Here is a 23,459-nt window from a genome sequence, read left to right as displayed (position 1 = left end):
TGGGTGGAGTAATTACAACTAGTGTATATGGAACATTGGGGTGATTACATCTTGTGGATAGAGAGATATAATTAATAAAGGTGCACCAGAAATAGTTTTAATTGCATCAGTCCAGGATTACTAGTTTGGGAACAACTCAGCTGTTGTGGCCACCCCAGATATTTCCATTCAGAAGCTCTGCTTTCAATTTACTAGTCCTCATCCTTGCCAATTGGACTACACCAGGGTATGTAATCCCAGTTCAATGAACAACCTATAAATTTACTAGAAAAAAGTGCCAGGGAAAATGGGTGGATGATAGAAAACTCTAGAGAAGCTAAACTATCGTATGGGGAGTAATAGTGGTAAGTGAAAATTAGTCGTAAGATTAACAATTTAGTTGACTTTGATGTTAGCTACGTAGTTTGGGTAATGAAACGTCTGCAAGAAAACATAATCACTCATCCGTCCCCCAACCCGAGTTCTTCGGCCACGTGGGCCGGGTTCACACGTTACGCGCTCACCCACCCAACCATCCCGTGCGCCGAGCCCAAACCCAAGCGCCCTTCGAGGGAAGGCTGAGGTAAAAAAAAAAAAAAATCCCTTCCCGGCCTGAGGGAGCGAAGGAGGCCGCTGCTTTCCTGTCCCTCCCGGGGTATAACGACGGCTCGGTCGTGGAGGGCTTCGCTCCGGCCGCCTGATAGGAAAGCCTGGGCCGCGCGGCGCGGAGGAGGCGCCCCGGGGTGACGCTTCTCTGGGCCGGGATGGCGCGGGAGAAGCGCGGCTAGTCGCCGAGCGACGCCGGCGGCTCCGCCGCGTAGTCTTCCCGGCTGGGTTGGCAGCCGTTGACCCGGCGCGTGGGGTGTCTATCCCGGCCTGAGAAAGGGATTTTTCTTCGGTCCCCGGCCGAGACGGAGCTAACGAGGCTTCCCTCCTCAGGAGTAGCGGCGGCGGAGGGTCCCCTTCGGAGGCACCATGACCTACCAATGGAGCGCCGTGGCCGCCTTTCTCTACGGCGAAATCGCCTTGTTGCTCCTGCTCTGCCTACCGCTCGTCTCGCCCGTGAGGTAAACCGGGGCTAGCCAGGCCTGCTCTTACGAGGGAAATAAAGCCCTGGTGTAGTTTTTCTTAGAGAGAAATAAAAGTCCTCAGGCAGTTTTTCTGAGGGGGAAATATAGTCCTCGTGCAGTTTCTATTCGGGGGGAAATAAACCCTTATGTAGTTTTTCTGAGAGGGAAATAAAAGTCCTCATACATTTTTTATTCGGGAGGGGAGACGACGACAAACCCCTCATGTTTTTCTGCGGGTAAAATAAAAGTCCTCATGTAGTTTTTATTCCGGGGAAATAAACCCCTCATTTAGTTTTTCTTAGGGGGAAATAAGTTTTTATTCGGTGGAAATAAAGCTTTTCTTTGGGGGAAGTAAAAGTCCTCATGCCGTTTTTATTTGGGGTGAGGGAAATAAACCCCTCATATAGTTTTTATGGGGGGGGGGGGAGTAAAGCCCTTATAGTTTTTCTTAGGGGGAAGTAAAACTTTCATGTAGTTTTTATTCTCAGGAAATTATGCCGTTTTCTTGGGGGAGAAATAAACCCCTCATGCTGTTTTTCTTCAGTGTAAATAAACCCCCATGCAGTTCTTATTTTGAGGAAATCAACGCTTCATGCAGTTTTTCTCCCCCCCAAAAAAAGTACACAGGCTGGTTGACTTAATTGGGGTTAAGGAGAGAAGTGGTTTGTTTGCAGGGGCTTTTAAAATAGTGGTTTGATCATGGTCTGTTGTCTCGGGGTGGCTGGGGCTCCCTCAGGGGCCAGCTTTTAGCTTTTTTGCAAGCCCAAACAGGTACCTGGGGGCTCCCCGAAGCCATTGGGGAAATATACAGGTAGTCCTTGACTTACAACATAACTTTGTTTAGTGACCAAAGTTAGAACGGCACTGGGGAAAAAAAGTGACTCATGACCATTTTTTCACGCTTAACGACCATCGCCGCATCCCCATGGTCATATGATTGATATTCAGGTGCTTTTGACAACCGACTCATATTTGTGACAGTTGTAGTGTCCTGAGGGGGAGGGGGGTTCCATGTGATCCCCTTTGGTGATCTTCGGGCAAGCAAAGTCAATGGCAGAGCCAGATTCGCTTAATGACCATGATGCTAATTTAACAACGGCAGCAATTCACTTAATAAATATGGCAAGAAGTCATAAAACGGCAAAACTCAATAAATTCCTCACTTGGCAACATAAATTTTGGGCTCAGTTGTGGTCGTAAGTTGAGGACTGCCTGTAAACCCCTCATATAGTTTTTTTTCCCCCTGAGGGACACAGGCAGGTTAACAGTAAATGTAATTGGGATTTTTGGGGGGGAGGGAGAAGAGTTAAAGCTGTTGATGTGGGTTTATTTGTGGGTTTTTTTTTAAATGGTGGCTTGATCATGGTTTGTTCTGCGTGGCTGTGGCTCCAAGGCTTCGCTCCAGCAAGGGCCCGCTTATAATTTTTTGCAAGCCCAAACAGGTGCCTGGAGACTCCCCAAAGCGATCAGGAAATATAGTTCGTCATATACCAGGTAGTCCTCGACTTATGACCACCATGGAGTTCAAAGTTTCTATTACTAAGTGAGACTGTTGTTAACTGAGTTTTGCCCCATTTAACAGCTTGTTTAGAGAATCACTGCAGTTGTTAAAGTGAGCCTAAAATTTCTGTCGCTAAGTGAGACAGTTGTTAAGCAAATTTTGGGCCGTTTTACGACCTTCCTTGCCACCGTTATGTGAATTTCTGCTGTTGTTAAATTAGTAACACTGTTAAGTGAATCTGTCTTCCCTGTTGACTTTGCGTGTCAGAAGGTCAGAAGAAAAGGGGGAGTCCCTGGGATACTGCAATCATTGTAAATATGAGTCGTTGCCAAGTATCTGAAGTTTAACCACGTGACCATGGGGATGCTGCAACCGTCATATGTGTGAAAAACCCTCATAAGTCACTTTTTTCAGTGCTGTTATAGCTTCAAATGGTCACTAAATGAATTGTAAGTTGAGGAGTACATGTAACTGGGTTGTTAAGTGTATCTGGCTTCCCTGTTGACTTTGCTTGTTGGAAGGTTTCCAAACGGGATTACTGACCCTGGGACTTTGCAACAGTCATAAATACAAGTCAGTTGCCAAGCAGCCTTGAGTTTTGGTCACGTAACCATGTGGATGCTGCAGTTGTCAAAAGCAAATGCTTATAAGTCAGGGACTTCCTGTAGTGGCCCTACACAAATAATGCACGTGCTTTTTTTGTCTTTTGTCTTTTCTTCCTATTTTTTAAATGTTTCAGGAGGACAAAGCTTGATGAGTTTGCAGGTAGTCCTCGACTTATCACCATTCGTTCAACTGTAGTTGTAAGTCAAGGACTACTTGTAGAGGCCCTTCATGAATAATGCACATGCTTTTTTTTGTCTTTTGTGTTATTTTAAATACATTTCAGGACACCAAACCTTAATATGTGATTTATATTTGGTAATCGGGCCACCTGCAACCTTTGTTCTGTTTGCAATATACAGAAACATCCAAATGTATTTTAGGGGCAAAATCAATTGAAAAATGATTGCATGAATTGGCTTTTTGAGTTAATGGTCACCCTGGATTTCCAACTGAATTTTGCTCTGGCTAAGATACACATATACACTACATATACACACAAGCACACTTCCCTGTTTCTAAGATTAAAGATGATCTTCCTCTGAAAGAACTTCCCCTCTCCTAACAAATAAGTTGTCAACAGTTTGTCCTTTGCATATTTTGCAGTTCTTACATCTCTGCAAAGTCAGCTTGGGCATAAATTAGTTACTACATTTTATGGTTATTTAGAGACCACATTGATACTGGAGCTATGACCTATATACCTTATGGAAATAGAAATGCTCTCATTTAAACTCTACATTATAACAGCTATTTTGGGCAGTATAGGAAGTACTCAACTTACAATAGTTCATTTAATGACTGAAGTTACAATGTCATGAAAAAAGTGACTTATGACCATTTTCACACTTAAAACTCTTGCCGCATCCCCAGGTCATGTGATCAATATTAGAATGCTTGGCAATTGACTAATAATTATGACAGTTACAATGTCCTAGAGTCATGATCCCCTTTTGCAACCTGACAAGAAAAGTCAATGAGGGAAGCCATATTCACCTTACAACTGTGTTACTAACTTAACTGCAGTGATTCACTTAACAACTCTGACAAGAGAGGTCGCAAAATGGAGCAAGGTTGATTTAACAGCTGTCTCACTTAGCAACATAAATTTTGGGCTCAATTGTCATACATTGAGGACTATCTGTACAATTTATTTGTGGTAGTTTCTGCTAGTTTTTAAGCAGAATAGGTCAAAATGCATGTGTCTGCCTTATACATTTTACAAAGCTAAATATGACTGATTTAACCCAAATATTTTCCCAGCTGGCTTAATGTCTCACTTAACAACATAAGTTTTGGATTCGATCGTGGTCATAAGTCGAGGACTACCTGTATTGGCAAGTGCTTGAAAACTAAATTGGATAATTTTGTGCATTACTTAAGATGCTTACCTAATGGAGCATTCATAGATTGATTTTTTTGAAATTTGTTTCTTTTATAGATGGAATAAGATTTTTATGATCTCTGTATGGAATAAAATTGCAAGCTATTGGAACAAGACATTCCTTACTATTATAATTATATTAATTGTTTTATTTCTTGGTAAGTAGAAAATCAATTTTGCATGTGGCTATTAATATGAATAGGATGTGAAAGCAAAAGTATTGGAGATTGTATGTACTACTTAACGATTGATTTTGTTGCAGATGAGGCAATATATCTTACAAAATCAATTGAACAAGAGGCAAGTGATGTTTTCTCATTATCTGATAGTAAAACTTAAATAAGATTGGCATAAAACATCTACTGAAATATTTATGGCAAGAAGTGTTTTTTAAAGGATCAGCAGATGGCACTCTTTTTTTCTACCGTACAGTAGTTACTTTTGAATTTTTATCAGAAAAACAGCCAGAAAGTTTTTGGAGATTTCTTTAGGACAATTTTTCTCCATGCACTGGTTGCTAGAAATTTGGGTTGCAAGTCTCATCAGATGCTAACAGCATTTTGGGAGCTAGGATTAAGATAGGCATTGTCCATAATACTTGGAGAGCATCAGGTTGGGAAAAGCTGCTTTTGAGGGCTGTACAAAACTTTCTTTTGCTAACTGCTTTATTTTTGTTTAAAGACCATTTTAAAAATTATTGCTAAATATTATATTGCTTTTATTTCAGTTATGATGTTGGGTACATTTCATTGCTTGTGTGTGGTGTGTGTGTGTGTGTGTGTGTTTGTTTGTTTGTTTGTTTCCGGCAATGTGTGAAAAGCTGGCATTGTTATAGCATGCCTAGGAAATCTATAGAATACCTGATGTTTTTAGGCCAAGTATGAAGTGTCTATGGTATGTTATTTTAATACTCTATATGCTCTCCCTAGGCATTATATAAAATACATAAAACTTACACACAATGACAAGAACTACAGTATCTAGGCAAAGTATGAAAAGAGAGTCACAAAAAGGGTTACAATTAACCCTTTATTGAAAAAACATATATGAAAATCAAAAAAGAAATGCAAAATTAAGTACAGGACTTTATTTACTGAAGAAGACCAATATTGGCCTACGTGTTATAACAAGGAAGGCTAGAATGGCAGTTTAGTGGGAGTATTTTATGCTATGCCTGTTTGCCTTTTGGCATTGCATAGAATGCCTAGGAAAAGTGTTTCATACTTTGACGTCCCATTGTTGCCATTCTATAGATTTCCTAGGCATTGTATAAAGTGTGAAGTTTCACACATTTTACCACATTGATGGTAACCTGTGTGTGTGTGTGTGTGTGTGTGTAATTCAATGGCTCAGCAATTAAAGATGCTGAGCTTGGAGAGCAGGTTCCAGACCCAAGTGCTGCACAGTGTGGTGAGCTCCGGTTACTTGATCCAGCTCCTGCCCACCTAGCAGTTCAAAAGCATGCAAATGCAAATAGATTAATAGGTACCATGCAAATAGATTAATAGGTACCACACTGGGAGGTAACAACATTCTGTGCATCTTTAGTGTATAGCCATGTTGGCCACCTGACCACCAAAGCATCTTCAGACAACGCCTGTCTCAGGCAAGAAATGGAGATGGGCACATGCCGTTGTACTCAATTGGACAGGGAAATCTTTACCGATGGATGGACGGATAGACAGACAAACATATATATTGCCTTTATTTACAAAAAATAATCTATTTGAAGTACATAAGTATAAAGTTAACTAAATATTGAAATGTATAAAGAAGCCTATTTACTTTATATTTCATTTCAGTAGTTATTAATTTTAATGCATAAATATAAATCTTATTTTCTGTGGCCCGATAATTAAAATAGAGTATGGGTAGTATAGATCTATATTGAACTAGTAGATAACATGAGGTAATGGAAAGCAGGTACAATTTATATATGTATGTATTTATGCTCTCAGATGCAGTAAGAGAAGTGAGGAAATACTCAACTGTTCAATTAAGTGAAGACAGCCCCCATTCGAGTCCCACGGCACTCGATCACATTCACATGAAACTTTTTAGATCACAACGAAATCTTTATATATCAGGATTTTCCCTCTTTCTTTGGCTGTAAGTATAAGAATGCCATGGGTCAACGTTTTCTAAAAACATAAAATATATGAATTGGATATAGTGAGAGTAAAATAAAAAACAGCAAATGTTCATGGATAAAACTAATGCATATTAATAAAATGGATTATATTAAAAGAAAATTGTTCTTGACTTTTAGCTTTAAAAAAATCCTCTTTCTTAGAATAATACTGTTCTGTTTCAAAAGGCAGTGATAGAACAATTGATTAGAAAGACTGCTCATGCTATATTTAGTTTCTCTGTGTTTGGAAGACTTGCCATTAAATTTCTGAAAGGAAATAAATCATCATGCTGCTTTCAAGTAAATAATTCTCCAGGGATTTCCATATATTGGACTGTCCAACATAAAGCATCTGAGATGTGTAAGTAAGAGACATAGGCAAGGAATGCAGTTTTTACTGTATTTTATCCTTCAGTCCACATTTTTTAATATACTGGATTTTATGGATTGAGCATCCTTTGAATTCAACAGCCATTTTATCTATTCAGGTAATCTTTGACTTAACAACAGTTCATTTAATGACCAAAGTTACAAAAGCACTGGGAAAAGTGACTTAGCGACCATTTTTCACACTTTATGTCCATTGCAGCCTCCCCGTGGTCATGTAATCAAAATTCGGATGCTTGGCAACTGACATTTATGACAGTTTCAGTGTCCCAGGTCATGTGAACATCTTTTGCCACCTTCTGACAAAGTCTTTCAGTATTTGAGGGGCTTCCACAAAGAAGCGGGTTCAGCTTCCGTTCCAAAGCATCAGAAGGCAAGATAAGAAACAATGGATGGATATTAATCAAGGAGAGAGGCAACCTTTAAGGAGAAACTTCCTGACAGTGAGAACAACTTGCCTCCAGAAGTTGTGAATGCTCCAACACTGGAGGTTCTTAAAAAGAGATTGGGCAGCCACTTGTGTAAAATGGTATAGGGTCTCTTGCTTGAGCAGGGGATTTGACTAGAAGACCTCAAAGGCCCCTTCCTGCTCTTTTCTGATTGATTGAAGTCAAGGGGGAAGCCAGATTCACTTAACCGTGTTGCTAACTTAATAACTGCAGGGATTCAATTAACAACTGTAGCAAGAAAGGTCATAAAATGGGATAAAATTCATTTAAAAATTCTGTTGCTTAGCAACAGAAATTTTGTGCTCAATTGTGGTTCAAGGCCTACCCTACCCCATATTTACATCTCCTAGTTATGGATCAAACTTGTTCAAAATTGAAAGTATTAAAAATTCAGTCTAAATTTAATGGCAAATGCATTGTAATTCATCAGGAAGTTTCTCTAAAGTTGCAACAAATAATTTCTGGAGTATTTGAACATTTCGGGATACTGCACAGCTTTTCCTTTGTTTTTTATTAGAAAGTTATCAAAATGATTATCAGTTGATGCTTTGCCTGTGCTGATGAATCAGTTGTTTTGTTTTGTTTTTTTGTTTTCCACAGTGTATTGAGACGTCTTGTTTCCCTTATCACTATCTTGGCAAAAGAGATGGAAATGGAGAATATTCTAAAAATGGAAGTGGCAAACAGCAATGAAATTGCCCGGAAATGCTTAGAAGAAAACGAAAAATTGCAACTGGTATGTTTCCTGGCTCACCAGTTTTATTTTTATTTTTTATTTATTTATTTCAGTTTTATTCCTGTATTAATTGCCCTTCTCTTTGTCATGGTCTGTGTTTCTTATATTTCTTAGGAGATGTCACAAGACATAATAGCACTTAGAACAATAGCACTTAGACTTCTATACTGCATCTTAGTGCTTTACAGCCCTCTCTTAAGTGGTTTACAGAGTCAACCTATTGCCCACAACAATCTGGGTCCTCATTTTACTGATCTCGAAGGGTGGAAGGCTGAGTCAACCTTGAGCAGGTCAGGATCAAACTCCTGGCTTTGAGCAGAGTTTGTCTGCAATACTGCATTCTAACCACTGTGCCATCACAGCCATGTCTGTTTTTTAAAGGACCTCCATCCTTTAGTAAAAAGACTTGCCATAAATTAATACCAATGAGAAAATAGCAATAGCACTAAGACCACTTCAACCCTCTCTAAGCAATTTACATAGTCACCACGTTGCCCCCAACAATCTGGACCCTCATTTTACTGACCTTGGAGGATGGATATTCAAAATTAGCATAGAAATCAAAATGAAAATCAAAATTAGACATTTATGCAATGTGCCAGCATTGGCTAAAGGCATTACCTCCAGTGTTACAGTTTGGTTAATAAGCTTGGTAGAGTGGATTACTCAATCTAAAGGCATCTCCAAGATAAACCAAGTGCCTTCCCCAGCTGTCCCACCAAATGCGAATAGGGGCAGGATTATGCAAAACCTGAAACAGAATTGATTTTTTTTTCTCCTCCTCTTGGCAGTTATTGAAGGAAATTAAACATTCTGCCGGTGAACATTTGTCTGTGGTAGCAAATGAGAAGCTAACCGTAGAAGTGGAACAGTTAAAAACAGCATTGAAGGCAACTTCAGAAGGTATTTTTTTTTTAAATGTTCTATTGCTCAAGTACATATACTTTGCATAAATGACAGATGCAAAACATTTTGTTCCCTGCCATGTAGGGTGCAAAATACACTTGCTCCCTCCGATGGAGCAAATAGGTTGCTACCTGCTTCTGTTATTTTAACCAGGATATGCACAGCTATAGCTAAAAGAAGGATTGTAGCAGGCCTTTAGTGTGGGTGAGTAAAGCCCCCTTGGTTTGTGTAGGTGTGGTTCTTTTTTTCATTCCAGTCCTGTTTCTGTCATCTTGCTATCTTTTACAGGCAGACATCAAACTTTCATTGAATGGCTGTTTGAAGTAATGACAGTTTTGAACGAATGGTGGTTACCATTGATCCTTGAAGTCCTGGCTGTCCCAGTATCCACCCGGTCACATGATTACAATCTGGGAACTTGGCAACCTGCTCACACTTAAACCCAGTTACAGTGCCCCATGATCATGTAATCGCCGTTTGCTCCTTTCCCTGCTAGCTTCTCCAGAAAGTCAAACAGGGATGGTGGCAGGGCAGGTCAAAAATCATTAGGGTAAATCTCCCTGACCCACTTACCCAGCTCCTTTGCGCTTGCACCACACCAACTACTTGTGCAACCCTGCATACCTTCCCCTCCCCAAGCCTTGCCATCCTGGCCACTTGCACAACCCCACCCTGAGCCCTGTCTTACTTCCCTAGCAATCTCCCTGAGCCTCGCACTTCTCTGCAACTTGCACATCCCTGAGCATCCTTCCCAAGCCTTGTCACATCACTCTTGTGCATTCCCACATACCCCCCCCACAAGCCTTCCCATGCCACTTTGTGGACCCTCATGCACCTTTCTTGAACCTCACCACACCTCCCTGTCACTTAAACACTGCTGTGCATCCTCCCCGAGACTCACTTAGCCACTCTCACACATCCTTATGTATCCTCCCTGAGGCTTGCCACACTTTCTGCAAACCCCATTGCTCCCTCCCCCCGGGGGCAGGAACCACCCCAACCCTTGTTTCATTCATGCCACATTACTTCAGCCATCTGTGGCCCCCTATTCTCTCCTAACCCACCTAGCAGCTGCTACTTAACCTAACTATCAGCCTTCTTGCAAGCTGCTTCGGATTTGCAATTTCCTGCTGGCTTCCCCAAAGTAGTGGGAAACCGGCAGGAAGTTGCAAGGAGATCTAACAGTGGCTGAGATTCAGTTAACGATGGCAAGTAGGATTGGAGAGATTACCGTTGCTGAGCGATGCACTTGTGATTTACAGCTGCATCACATGGCAGTGGAGATCCTGGTCCCAAGTTCTGTTGTAATTCGAGAATTCTTTCTGTGTTTTTTTTTAATGCTTTTACTTGTGAGATACCAGGAGTCATTGGGATTCAGGTGGCATACATATATAATAAATAGATTTTGGCAAGTAGATAGAAGCTCTAAAATGTAATATTATAGTTTACTTCGCTGTTGAGATGTTAGAAGCTACTTCTCAATAAAGGACTGCAGAGCTGGTTACAGTTGTGTCATGAAAAAACTGCAAAACCAATAGTGCAAAATTATTGGGACACATTGATAAATTCTAAGATCAGGATCACATTCTGATATGATCTGTTTTGCAATCAATAGGATACTTAGATAGAAATTCTCTGTGTTTGCTTCAAGAGAATCAAAACCAAGGCTATGATAACACCGTTCTTTTATTAGCTTCCTTGTTCAACCTAGGTTTTCTTAATAAAATAGCACTGCGATACAGACAGAATTTTCCTGACTCTGCATGCTCTTTCTGGATCTAGCAAGATGTATGAAACTTCTTTGATGTTTACTGGCTGAAATGAATAATATTGCTTGACCTTGTGAAGATCAGGAAGCTAAAATGTATTAAATCTTTTGCTACATAGGGAACATAATGTTTTCTGAAGGCAAACATCAATCTTCAAATTAAATCTCAAGACAGTTGTCAAAAGTCAGTATAACTATCAAATAGAATAAAGTCTTAAGCCGGTGGAGTTTTCCAAACATTTGCATTAGCAAACACCAGCCAAGGAAAAAACAATCCTCTAAGAAGAATTGACTGTTTGAGCATTGAATGTGGAACTAACTATGGCAAAATGTGATTGGAAAATGAAAGCTGGTCCCCCACTCCCCAAGATATCACTCTTTGTTGTAAATTAGGTTCTTGAGAAGTTTAGGCAAAGAGACATTTTTCCGTCAGCATTTTGTGACCCACTTTTAAATAGTAAAGATTACAGGTTTGTTCTCTTGATTTTAATTCTATAGATCTAATATCTATTCATTATCTAACTCTTCAGTAGTAGTACATTAGAACTGCATAGCAAAAAGCTGCCTGTGTGTGCTTGAAAAAATAAATTTCATAAGCAAAAATGTTACTATGGAAAAATAACTAAAACAGGATATGCAGTGTATAATGCCTTGAACTTATGTGTGTGTGTGTATACATACATACATACATACATACATACATACATAATATTATATGCCCCCCTTCAAATTCATTTTGAATTTGATCGTTGAATATATCTCTCAATTTTCCTCTTTATCCAGGATGGAAATAATATAAACCATAAAATATGCAAAGTGTTACTGACAAGTATATGCATTAGAACTGCTTAGCACCCGTAATTATAATCATTTTCACAGACGTATTTGTGCACGTGGAAACTTACAGGAGTTTTTATCATGCACCTCTGTATGTATAGAAAGATGATAAGATTTGGAACAAGGAAGGGAAAGTAAAGTTTACACAATGTTTGACAGCTCTTATAAACAGACATGGCTTGTATACAAAATAAACATGATAAGAACATTGTTCTTGAGGTGAACTTCTTCCTATACAGTTTCCTTTGGTGGTTTAGATAGTTATGAAACAATTTAATGTACAACTTTGTGAAACAAAAAAATTTTATAGTCAAAATCTGAAAATAATTTTAGAAAATTCAAAAGAAAATTATGCATAATTCCCTAAGTTTGTAAGTGCTATTTTTAGTTAGGCAGGTATCATATTTGATATTTTAACTTAGTCCAGGCATGGAAATTAAAAGGTATATTTTTCATCTTTGTAAATATTGAACAGCATGATTAATTTAATCCTCTAAGACACAAAATGGTTAGATTAGAATGTATAATTGAAACAGTAGTTTAAAATGAGGTTAAACTACAGATAGTCCTCGACTTTAAAAAGTTCACTTAGTGACTGTTCAAAGTTACAACAGGACTGAAAAAATTGACATGACCATTTTTCACACTTATGACCATTGCAGGATCCCCATGGTCATGTGATTTAAATTCAGATGCTTGACAACTGACTTACGCTTGTAACAGTTGCAGTTCTTGAGATCATGTGATCATTTTTTTGCAAACTTCTGACAAAGTCATTTGGAAAATAGATTCACTTAACTGTTACTAATTTAGCAACTGCAGTGATTCACTTAACAAATGTGGCGAGAAAAGTCATAAAATGGGGCAAAACTCAATAAATTTCTCACTTAGCAACATAAATTTGGGGCTCAATTGTGGTCATAAGTTGAAGACTACCTGTATTGTGCGAGTCCCAAAAACGGACTGATGAAAAATCTTGACACACATAACTCACCAGTTTTAAACTGTGGTTGAAAAGAAGAAAGTCTGGATAATTTAAGTGGCAGCATGAGAAGATAGTGGAATAGAAGACAAAGAATTGGAGAACATCACACAATTATCAAATACTGAAAATCAAAGCTGAAAGATTATAGCATTACGGGGCTGTTGTGGTCTCTGTAGTTATCTACACACCAGGTGCCACACACCAAAAAAATTCAAATACTATTATCCGCACAGTGATAAAATATCTTTGTCAATTACGAAAGGCCACATTGCCTGGATCTGTATAGACTCTCTTTAGCACAATAGAATAACATAAAAACATTACAGGCTCAAGTTTTTACTTTTACGCACTTAATATGTACTAGCCATTCCTACAACAACAAATTTATCTAATCAGCAAAACCCAGTCAACATTTTGTTTTTCTCAAATCTGGAAACAGTTTTCAAGTAGAAATAAAATTGGATGTGTTCTTTTCTTGGATTACAACAGTTAATATAGCCATCTCTACTAATTCCATTAGTTTTCCCAGCTCTTCCTCCATTGTGGGATGAAATCCTAGGTTCTTGAAAAGAACTCAATGTATATGAAGGGCCAATACTTGTAGCTGTGACTTCACATTGTTGTATATATAATAACAACAACAATAATAATAATACAAAACAATTGCAAAATGCAATTTCAGTGGTTTGGTGGGTCTTGTGGCTATTTGCTGGAAAAAAAGGTGGTAGAAATTCTATTCGAAATATTAACTTCATGCTCTCTATGGATCATTTTGCTTGGAAAAAGAGGAGCGCCAGTAATTTTTTTAAAAAAAATGTTTATTGCAGTATTAAAGCGATCAGGAAGCTGAGGCTACCTTCTGTGTAGTTCATAGGGATGCTAGCCCACTTCCAAATATAATGTTACTAGTCACAGCCCAAAGCTAAAGATTTTTTAACGCGTGAACTTTGACATTCTTCTACTGAGAAGACCTCACCCATCTTGCCACAAGTATATTTTTGTCAAAATAGAATAACAATGTAGTGAATGTGCAACTATCCCTAGCTATCTTGGTTATGTTTAGAGATAGCACTGTTTTTAGTTACAACCAAAAGGTTTTGCCTGTCCTCCTTAAAGCATATAGTAATTGTTACTGTAAGATCAAGTTATCAGAAAGAACTGTTTTGCAATCTAATACTATGGCATTTTCATTAACATAAAAAATTATATCGTAAATTGTAAAATTAATATCTTCCTGTGGCAAATTTTAAACTTATGTAATTAATATTTATTAACAGAGAATTGAATACAACAGATGTTTTCTTCCATAACCAAATAATGGACAAGTATATTAACAACAAAGCCTGGATAATTCATGTAAATTATATCATTTACATAAAATTATGTAATCTATTTAATCATGTGATTGCATGATTGATATAATTATGTCGCTTCTATAATTGCACAATGATGCAGGTTAATGTAAACAAAGTCATTTATAGATTATTGGGTTTATCTTATATTCTCCTCCAGCTGGTCTACTAAACAAAGAGTGTGCTTTTTAAATAAGCCTTAAGAAATATGTCAATTGTGTATATAAATATATAAAAATTATACTCTTGTCTCCTCTCCATTTCTTTTTCTCAATCTGAAGCTACTTTTCCTATCCTTTATTTTCTATATGCAAAAGTTTTTCAGTTTTGTTTTCAATTGCTCTGACTTTTCAGGTAAAATGCATTATTTGTCAAATATGCTTTGGAAGTATTCAAATTTCAGTTCATCCTTTGCCATCTGTCTAAAAGCCCTTGCCAGTTTCATTCTCATTTTAAAAATATAATTTCATTTTTGAGAATGGCATTCTTCAGTGGATAGAGGTTTTAATAAAAATGCAGTGATATGTGATGAATAGGATCACGCCTATATCTTACAGCTCTCTTCAAAACAAGAAATGAAATTATTACTGCTAAGAAGCAGTCTGAAGAACTTAAAAAAGAATACGACCTCCTTGTAAAAGAACATGAAAAACTACAGGTAGGAGCCAGAGGCATCTCATTTGCTCAAGCAGAACTTTTAAAATTCAGACGTTGTGTCTCATCCAAGACAACATTCATAAAGGCATTTTTAATTCAGTATACAGTACTCTTTCAGAATAATGGGAATTCCTTAATGTGTTTAGAACACTTGTTGGAATGAAGCTTATTTTCTTTTAAACAATTAACTTTATTAATATTTTAGTAACTTGGTATTCCTAGCATGGCAATGTGGTGGAGAAGGGGAAAAAAGGAAATTCTCAGGTCTACTGAATTTGCTTTCTAAAAAAACACTTAGATTTAAAAAAATATTGAATTCAAAATACAGATGAAAAATGCTTCTTAGGAAATAGCTAAAACCCTTTTGAGATAGAGAAAACTCATCCATAGTGAATTTTCATCTTTGAATTATGATTTATGTGTTTAAGTCCTCTTCAGATTTTATCTCAAACGCACAAGTTTTACTTTCCTTTGGTATGTATACCAAAGGAAATACACTAAACTTGGTGTATTATAGTGGCTCTTCTTCATCTGTGATTTTTTTCCTTGTGTGATTTTGCAATGAAAATTAACCATATAATAATTATACTATTTTTTTCATACATCTGTTCATCATTACAGCAACAAACAATGGGAGCCTGCAGTAAGAAAGATCTTTAAAGCAGAACAAGAATGTGCGCAGCAACCTGAATTGTTTGTTTGGTTGGTTTTTACTTTACAGGTATATATGGAAAAGCTTTTGGGGTTTTTTTTTAAATAAATTTACTGCATTCATTGCTGAAATTACATAATTTAACAATTTCCTAGACCTTTTAAATTTTGCAGCAATGTTTTTGCCAAATCTACGTTAGTCATACCAAAAACTGCAGTGATTCCTTGTTACAAACTCTGTTTGGTTACAAAATACTGATGAGTTCATACAGTGGATTACTGTTCAAACACCACGTCTACATCTCTGGGTGCAAGGAACTATTCATAAGTTTACACCATTAAGTGGTACATTGAATGCCAATATGTGTTATTTTTTTAATCCGACAAGGAGGATATAAATCATTTTAAAGAATTCTTAGTTGCTACTCTGAGATATTATTTTTAAAAAAAGGTTTAGATCCAAAGTATTGTCCTGATGTGGAAATTACTTTATATATTACTTCAAGCATAAGATTAAGATGAATTAAATCCTCTTTGCTAGAAATGATCAGGAACGTCATCAAATTTGATCAGTACAAGAATTAGCATAGTGACGTTATCTAACCATACAGGTGAAATTAGACAATCGGTAGGAATAATGAAATTGGTTCAAAGCAGCCTGTCTGAGCCAGATGTTTTAAGACTACTGTTCTTAAAATAACCTGCTGATTTCCCCATTTGGGGAATTTCTGCCCAACCACATCTGGTGGATGTCATACCAGAGAAGGATTGTGTACTTTATTTTTATATATTGAAGGAGATCTATAAATTTAGTTCCAGTCTGTAATTTTTTTCACTTAACATTTGTTCAAGAGTTTGCATAGGTATCTGCCAGGATCTCATGTGTCAAGGTAGATAATGCTTTGGAGGGGGGGGGGGATTATCAGTGTTTACTAAGTTGCCTTTTCTGTGATTAATTGCACTGTTCTTATGCTGGGTTGGATTCCAACGTGTTTTTCCAGAGGATACAAACAGAGGTTTTAGGTAAAAAGAGGGGCTCTTCTGAGGAAGTTCCAGAAGTTCTCTTAACCGTCCTGAGCAACTTTACAAAGATAATTTGCAAGCGCTGAAAATTGTTTTACCATTTGCTTCTGCTATCACAGGGAAACGCTGCTGAATACAAACCTGAAGGCAGCTTACTGCTTTCATTATTCCCATTTGAAAGGGTTGCCTTTTCCACATTTGTGTCACTATTTTACTTGAATGTTTGTTTCTTAATAAAGAGATGTTTAAACTTTGTTTGGTCTTTATAAAGGAACATTTCTTGTAACTCAGACATAACTATATGAGAAATGAGTTGGACAAAATTGGTTGGATGCAGGGGTTCAAGACTACATTTGCCTCGAATAAACTTGCATCAAAAATTGAAATAATTTATTTTAAAGTAAAGCAAATATTTACAGTTTATAGGCTTATAGGAACCTATATTCTGAGCCTATATTCTATTCTGAGAGACCAAAGCATTGAATTTGATTCCCACTTACCTGTGCAATTCATAGTAGTTGCAATCACTTCATCTCACTGTCTTAGAGGATCTTGACTCAGTCAGAAACAACGTTTTTAAGAAATGGAAGGTTGTATAATGTATAATGAAGGCATTTTAAAAACTCTTACAGATTACATTTTATGGTAACCCTAACTGAATATTGATACGATGTGCTGTAAGGGAACAGACTGAAAGGGATGAAAAAAAAAATACTCTGCTAATTGAGAATATACAATTGGTAGCAGGGTGTCTAATCTATTCTTTATTGTGATCGGGACCAATTACAGTTTCCAAACCTTCATTTGTCTCTTAAGGTTTAAGAAAACAATTTTAGTTTTGTTTGGGGTTGCATCACATCCTGTAGTGGTAAATGGTGACTTCTATATTAAGTAGGGATTAAGAAGAAGCAAAGGTTACACAATACATTGAATGAGAAAAATAAAGTTACATTCTTCTGTCTCCATGTTATGAAATAAATTGCATTTCATGGAAATTATGAATATTATCCAATCTGCCTTTTGAATTAATCTAGTACAGCATATTTTTCAAGTTTGGAAAATGTAGTCTAAAATGGAGAAATCTGCAGAATTCTGTCAGCAGGTGCCAAGATACACATCTCTTGACAGTGCTAATTAAATATTTTTTGGATGCTTATTTTTGAAGATACTATACTTCATATTATATTTGGAGGGAAATTTCTCCCTATAGGAAAGGCAACTCACCGGAATATAAGGCCTGATTAAATAAACAGAAAAGGCACAGACAACTACTATTGGAGAAATTCTAGTGCAATGTCACACACAAAATCTATCCATCTATAGTCTGTCTACATTTTATATCTAGCTATCATTATCTAATCTATCTTCTATCTTATGTATCTGTCAGTCTGTCATAAAATAGTAAAGTTCCTTGCAGTGGGAAGAATAAATTTTAGTTTGCTGAGGTACCACATCCTTGCAATGTGAAGATACGGGTAGCATAAGCATATTGCAAATTAATGGTTGTGAAAGATCGCCCATAGGTTGAAAATTGCTAAAGGGAACAACAACAATAAATTGGCAGTAGCTTTTCCATACAGTATGCACTTAGTAAAACAGCTCTGGTATAATGCTCATATTGGTCTCAAGTTACTCTACAAACATCTAAAATATTTGGGATTATGTAGTTATTTTGAAGAGCCGAGAGACACAAAGGACCTGTATGGATTTTGACGGTGAACAAGAGTCCCATTATATGGCTCGTTCGGTTTAGCCAGACGGTAGCCAGGCCAGGTGTTTTCACTGTTGCGCACAAAGACTTGCCTGTGCTCAATTCTTTAGTAACTATTGTGGAAACCCCTCCATAAGGATGGAGAACAGTAAAGTAGTTTCCCAGGGAAGCTTTCTGAGAATGTAGTAGGCTTTCAAGGAACTAGTTAGAGTTTCTGTTCCATTCATGTTTAAAACCGCTGAACAGCCTCAAAACAAACAATGGGAAATCGGATGAAATGCAGTGTTGCAGTATCAGGAAAATGACACTCAGCTGTAACATTGATTTAGGAGGCAACCAAAGGTTTAATGCTTGTGTGCAGTTTGACACTTTTTCACTTCAGTTTTGGCTAGTCTACCTGTAGGGAGTTTGCATTGTGTCAAGACTGCAAGCGTATGAGATTGAATACAGGTAGTCCTTAAGTTACAAACATTCATTTAGTGACTGTTACAACGGCACTGAAAAAAAAAATGGGCAATTTTTTACACTTAATGACCATTGCAGCATGCTCAAAATTCACATGATCAAAATTCAGGCGCTTGGCAACTGGCTTGTATTTATGACGGTCGCAATGTCCCAGGAGTCATGTGATCCCCTTTTGTGACCTGACAAGCAGTCAATGGGAGAAACCAGATTCCCTGAACAATCATGTCACTAACTTAACAACTACAGTGATTCACTTAAAGACTGCGGCAAGAAAGGTTGTAAAATGGGGCAAAACTCACTTAACCAATGTCTCACTTAGCAACAGAAGTTTGGGGCTCAATTGTGGTTGTAAGTCAAGGACTACCTATATCTGGCAGGCTGCTGCTTTTCTGCTCTTGTCCTCTATCCCTTAGGGTGGGATCATGTTGCTATAATGCTGCTTTTAAGATCTGAATCAGTGTTTCTCAGCCTTGTGAGGAATTCTGGGAATCTCTCTCCTGCCGAACGTATTATTGCCAAAGTCTATAAAAAATGTTATTGAATTTAAAACTTGGAAAACGAACGAGGAAAAAGCACTGTAGGATTCAGTGAGGGTGAGGAACTTTGGATATAATGTAATGCTTGAACAATAGGAGCATACCTGGAAGGTTTAAAATTTACATTAAATTATAACTTAAAAGAAAACGTCTATAAGATGATGTTATCATGGATATTGAACTCCAGGCAAGTTATCAAGAATGCATAAAAGGCATTTGAACTGAATGTTGTTAAATGCAAAGAGGGGACTTTTTATCATTTATGGTGGACATGTGATAAAGCGAAGAAATAGTGGAGTAGGATTCATACCTGAAATACAGCAAATTCTTAAAAGTGAATATAAAGAGAAAACCAGAGATTTTTCTTTGGGGTTTGATGGAAAAAATTCAGAACTTTGATTTGATATATGTTGACAGCAGCAAGTTTATGCTATGCACAGAAAAGGAAGGTCATAACGGCTGGAAAAATTGTTAGCAGAGATGGCTCAATTGACAGCTTTGATCAAAGGAAAAAAAATACAAATAATTTTATTTCTACTTGGAAACCCGCTTCTGGATTTTGTGCTTGAGGTGGGAAAAAAACCCGAAACTTTGTTTTTGGGATTTACTGATGAGGTAGATTTATTGTTCTAGAAATGGCTAGTTTATATTATTATGTAAAAGTAAAAAGTTGAGGTTTGATGTTAATGCCTTATTCTATTGCACTAACGGAGTAGAAAGTGAATGCCTTTTCTTTCTTTTTTCCCCCCTTTTCTTTCCCGCACTTTTCTCTTCTTTTTTCCTCAAAGACCTCAAACCTCACTCCTTACTACTGGTGGCACTGATGTTGCCTAGTTGAGTAATGAAACATCTGCAAGAAAACAACCGAGCTCAGAGAGCATGAACGCCTGAACACGCCCTTAATTGGGAGATGAAATGAAATCCTAGACCAGTGATCCAGGTCATTGTTCCTCAGCTTTGGCAATTTAAAATGGGTGGACTTCAACTCTCTGAAGTAGGCATCCACAATCGCATTCTCTCTCAAAGACACATTTTGTTTCAAACGCAACTTTCTCTGGTAAAAATCGATATTACAGCGTCGATATAGCCTTTGAGAGGCAGGGAGACGAGAAGATCTAACTCGATTTGGTCTTCAAGCAGAAACGGGGAACTTCAGAATTAGATATTGCTCATTTTTTCCTCCCCCCCACTGAAGAAAAACAGGAACTGGCTTTTTGGATTTGTATCCTGCCACTCGCCTTTTTATCCTCACTCTCAAAAGGTTTTCCAAAAGGAAACGACTTTTAGGGGGGGTCCCCCCTTAAAAACATTTTGCTTCTCATCCAAGAAGTTTCAGTCGTTGGATGAGAAGGGAAAAATTTTCCAACGGAAAAAAAAACAAAAAAGTCCAGTTGCCTTTTTGGGGGTGGTGGGGGTGGTAGGGTATTGGGAGGGGGGTGTTTATTAGGATTATTAGTTTATTTATTAGGATTCAGTACCCAAAGTGGACAAGGGAACCTGCGGGGCGGCTCTTTGGATCTTAGAGAAGACCCTACTTAAAACTGGAAAAAGGGGTATGTCTGTGCCCACTCCCCACTTTTCCCAGCTTTTAAGTAGGGTCTCCTCCAAGATCCAAAGAGCCCCTTTTCTGCTTCATATCTTGGAAGCTTTCAAGAAGAGACTGGACTGCCATCTGTCAGAAATGGTGTGGGGTCTCCTGCTTGGGGTGGGGTGGGGGTTGGACTAGATGACTTCTACAAGGTCCCTTCCAACTCTGTTAACCTGAATCTATCTACTTTGGGTACCGGATCCTTGGGGGAGATGGTCATTCAGCCGTGTACCCAGTTTTCCAAGGGGTGTAGAAAGAGGGGTGTGCCTGCTTCCCAAGGGGGAGAGCGAACCCCAATGATCATGTATGGCTCCCCCACAGGCTCCCCCAGCCCACCCAACGACCCCTGAGTTCCGAGGCAGAGAGGGCAGGGCGGCGGGTTGCGGGTGCGAGAGGGAGGCGGCGGCGGGCAGCCGGACGGTTCTTGTTTGCCTGTAAATAAAGGCGAAGCGTCCGAGGCGGAGATGGCCGTATAAAAGCGGCAGCCACGGGGGTCTGGCCCGCCTGGCCGACAGCTGGGGCTCCGGGCACAGCAGCAGCCGCAGCAGCAGGTAAAGAGCCGGCGAGGGGGACCTCCGGGTGGGGAAGGGTCTCCCCGGCAGGTGGGAGGTGGAGGAGAAGCCGGGTGCGCTTCAGACCTCGGACAGCGCGAGAGGGGAGAGACGGGACCCACCCACCCCCAATTCTGGTGCGGCGTCCGGGGCTCGGCTGAGGGGAGGGAGGGAGGGAGGGGAAGGGACCGTGGTTGAGGAAACAAGGGGAGCGGAGGGGGGCTCGGAAAGTAGAGTTGCTCCCCCCCCGCCCCCGCAATTCCCGAAGTGAGAAGTGAGGGGAGGTCCGGGCTGCCTCTCCTCCACCTGCGCGCCCAGAGAGGGAGGGTGACCCAGTTGACTTGCCCTCGGCCCCCTTGGCCCCCTGGCCCCCTCTCCCCTCAGTCCCTTCCCCCGTCTGTTTTGCCTCTTAGCCCCCTCAGCTCTCAGCCACCCCCCAGCACGCCTATGCCTCTCATCCTCCCCTCAGGGCCCCCTACCCCCTTTCCCTCTGATCCCCTTCATTCCCCAGCCCGCTTTGTCCCTCAGGACCCTCAACCTCCACCCCTATTTTCCTCTCAGCCCACCCTCAGCACTCCTCTCTTGCCTCAGCCCTTCTATGCCCCTCATTCTCCCTCACCTCTCAGGACCTTTCAAGGCCCCTTGCCCCAGACCCTTTGCCTCTCAGCTCCCTTCAACCCTCAAGACCCCCGAATTCCCCTTACCACCCAGCCCTTTTTTTGCTCTCAACCTCCCTCAGCCCCCTCTCCTCACCATGCCCTTGTCTCTTAGCCCCACTCTTCCCCATCGCCCTGTCTCTCAGCCCCTCACCCCTTAGCCCCGCTCTTCCCTACCCCTCTTGTCTCTCAGACCCTCAGCCCCCCTCTTCCCTATCCCCTTGTCTCTCAGCTCCTCACCCCTCAGCCCCCTCTTCCCTATCCCCCTTGTCTCTCAGCTCCTCACCCCTCAGCCCCCCTCTTCCCTATCCCCTTGTCTCTCAGCTCCTCACCCCTCAGGACCCTTGGCCTTGCCTTGCTTCTCAGCCCCTTCATCCCCAGCCCCCTTCACCCCCTGGGCCTCCCAGGGCCCCTCACCCTTCACCCCTTTTTGTCTTTCAGCCCTCTCACCCCTCAGCCTCCCACTCCCCCAGCCCTCTGTCTTCCACCCTATCAATGCCTCCCCTGCTCCCTCATTCCTCCTACCCTTCAGCCCCCTTCGCCCCTAAGCCCCCTTCACCCTCGGCCCTTACTGCCCCTCAAGGCCCCTTGACCCCCATCCCCTCTTGCCTCTCGGCACCCCTCTGCCCCCAAGTCTCCTGCCCTCACCCTCCATCTCAGCCCATCTCCTAAGGAAACCTAAGAACAGGACAAGAAGCGATGGGTGGAAACTGATCAAGGAGAGAAGCAACCTAGAACTAAGGAGAAATTTCCTGACAGTGAGAACAATTAACCAGTGGATTATTTTGCCTCCAGAAGTTGTAAATGCTCCATCACTGGAGGCTTTTAAGAAGAGATTGGACAACCATTTTTCTGAAGTGGTGTAGGGTGTCCTGCCTAAGCAGAGGGTTGGACTAGAAGACCTCTAAGGTCCCTTCCAGCTCTGCTATTCTGTTTTGTAAGCCAGACTTCCATCAATTCTTTTCTCCGGAAAGAAAACTTGGGAATTCTAGCTTCTGGCCCTGCTCTCTCTCTTTGCCTGGCTGGTCCTCTTTGCTTGGCTGGCAAATAGCCTCAGGCCAGGCAGAGGAGGAGGAGGAGGAGAGCAGGCCCAGATAGGCCGTGGGCAGGAGCAGGCCTGGCCTGAGGGCTGCAAAAGTCCCAAGTGTAGCCTTGGTTTGGGGTGCAGGTTGTCCTTCGATGGCCGGCCGGCTGCCTCTGCCCCCGGGCCTGCTTTTGGAAAGGCCGGTTGTCTCCCACACTGCCTTTGATCCAGGCGAGGGAAAGCCATGGCAGCCAGCGGCAGGGAAGACGGAGGCCTCCCAGATCGCTACCTGGTGAGCCGACCCATCTACAACGAGCCCAGCTTCCAGGAGGAGAACGAGAAGAAGTTGGTGGTGCCCAAAACGCTCCGGGAGCGAGTCCAGAAATCCTGCAGGTAACTCATGGGGCCAACCAGCCTAGAGATTTAGAGAAGGGTTGAAATCTCCCGCCACCCCCACCCCCAAAGAGCCATGGGGCTGGGTGAGGGCCCGGTGCATCTCTCTCGGTTAT

At 40.3% G+C, this 23,459-nt stretch overlaps 2 protein-coding genes across 4 annotated transcripts in view; both read left to right on the top strand.

The window, feature by feature from the left end:
- Positions 1–489: 489 nt before the first annotated feature.
- Positions 490–16,674, top strand: LOC113436742 (B-cell receptor-associated protein 29). 3 transcript variants are annotated; one of them, XM_087935563.1, is made up of 8 exons: positions 490–562; positions 919–1,046; positions 4,595–4,695; positions 6,496–6,646; positions 8,105–8,240; positions 9,032–9,143; positions 14,646–14,746; positions 15,367–16,674. In XM_087935563.1, the coding sequence occupies exons 2-8, from the start codon at positions 955–957 to the stop codon at positions 15,403–15,405; spliced, it is 732 nt and encodes a 243-aa protein (XP_087791689.1). In that variant the 5' UTR covers positions 490–562; positions 919–954; the 3' UTR covers positions 15,406–16,674. The 3 variants fall into 3 exon arrangements, with proteins under 3 accessions (XP_087791689.1, XP_087791688.1, XP_087791687.1); XM_087935562.1 differs by having other exon boundaries at positions 528–634; XM_087935561.1 differs by lacking the exon at positions 490–562 and having other exon boundaries at positions 641–1,046.
- A 6,298-nt stretch (positions 16,675–22,972) lies between these two features.
- The window catches only part of SLC26A4 (solute carrier family 26 member 4), a 32,993-nt gene continuing 32,506 nt past the window's right edge, over positions 22,973–23,459 (top strand). Inside the window, exon 1 of the mRNA XM_026704737.2 lies at positions 22,973–23,343. Within this exon, the coding sequence (XP_026560522.1) occupies positions 23,195–23,343 (149 nt within the window). The 5' untranslated portion in view covers positions 22,973–23,194. The remainder of the gene's footprint in view (positions 23,344–23,459) is intronic.

This window comes from Pseudonaja textilis, chromosome 5 (assembly GCF_049901715.1).
Source record: "Pseudonaja textilis isolate UNSWEBS1 chromosome 5, rPseTex1.2, whole genome shotgun sequence".
NCBI lineage: Eukaryota > Metazoa > Chordata > Lepidosauria > Squamata > Elapidae > Pseudonaja > Pseudonaja textilis.
Note: the sequence above shows the minus strand (reverse complement) of the source record. Positions and strands in the feature narration are given on the sequence as shown.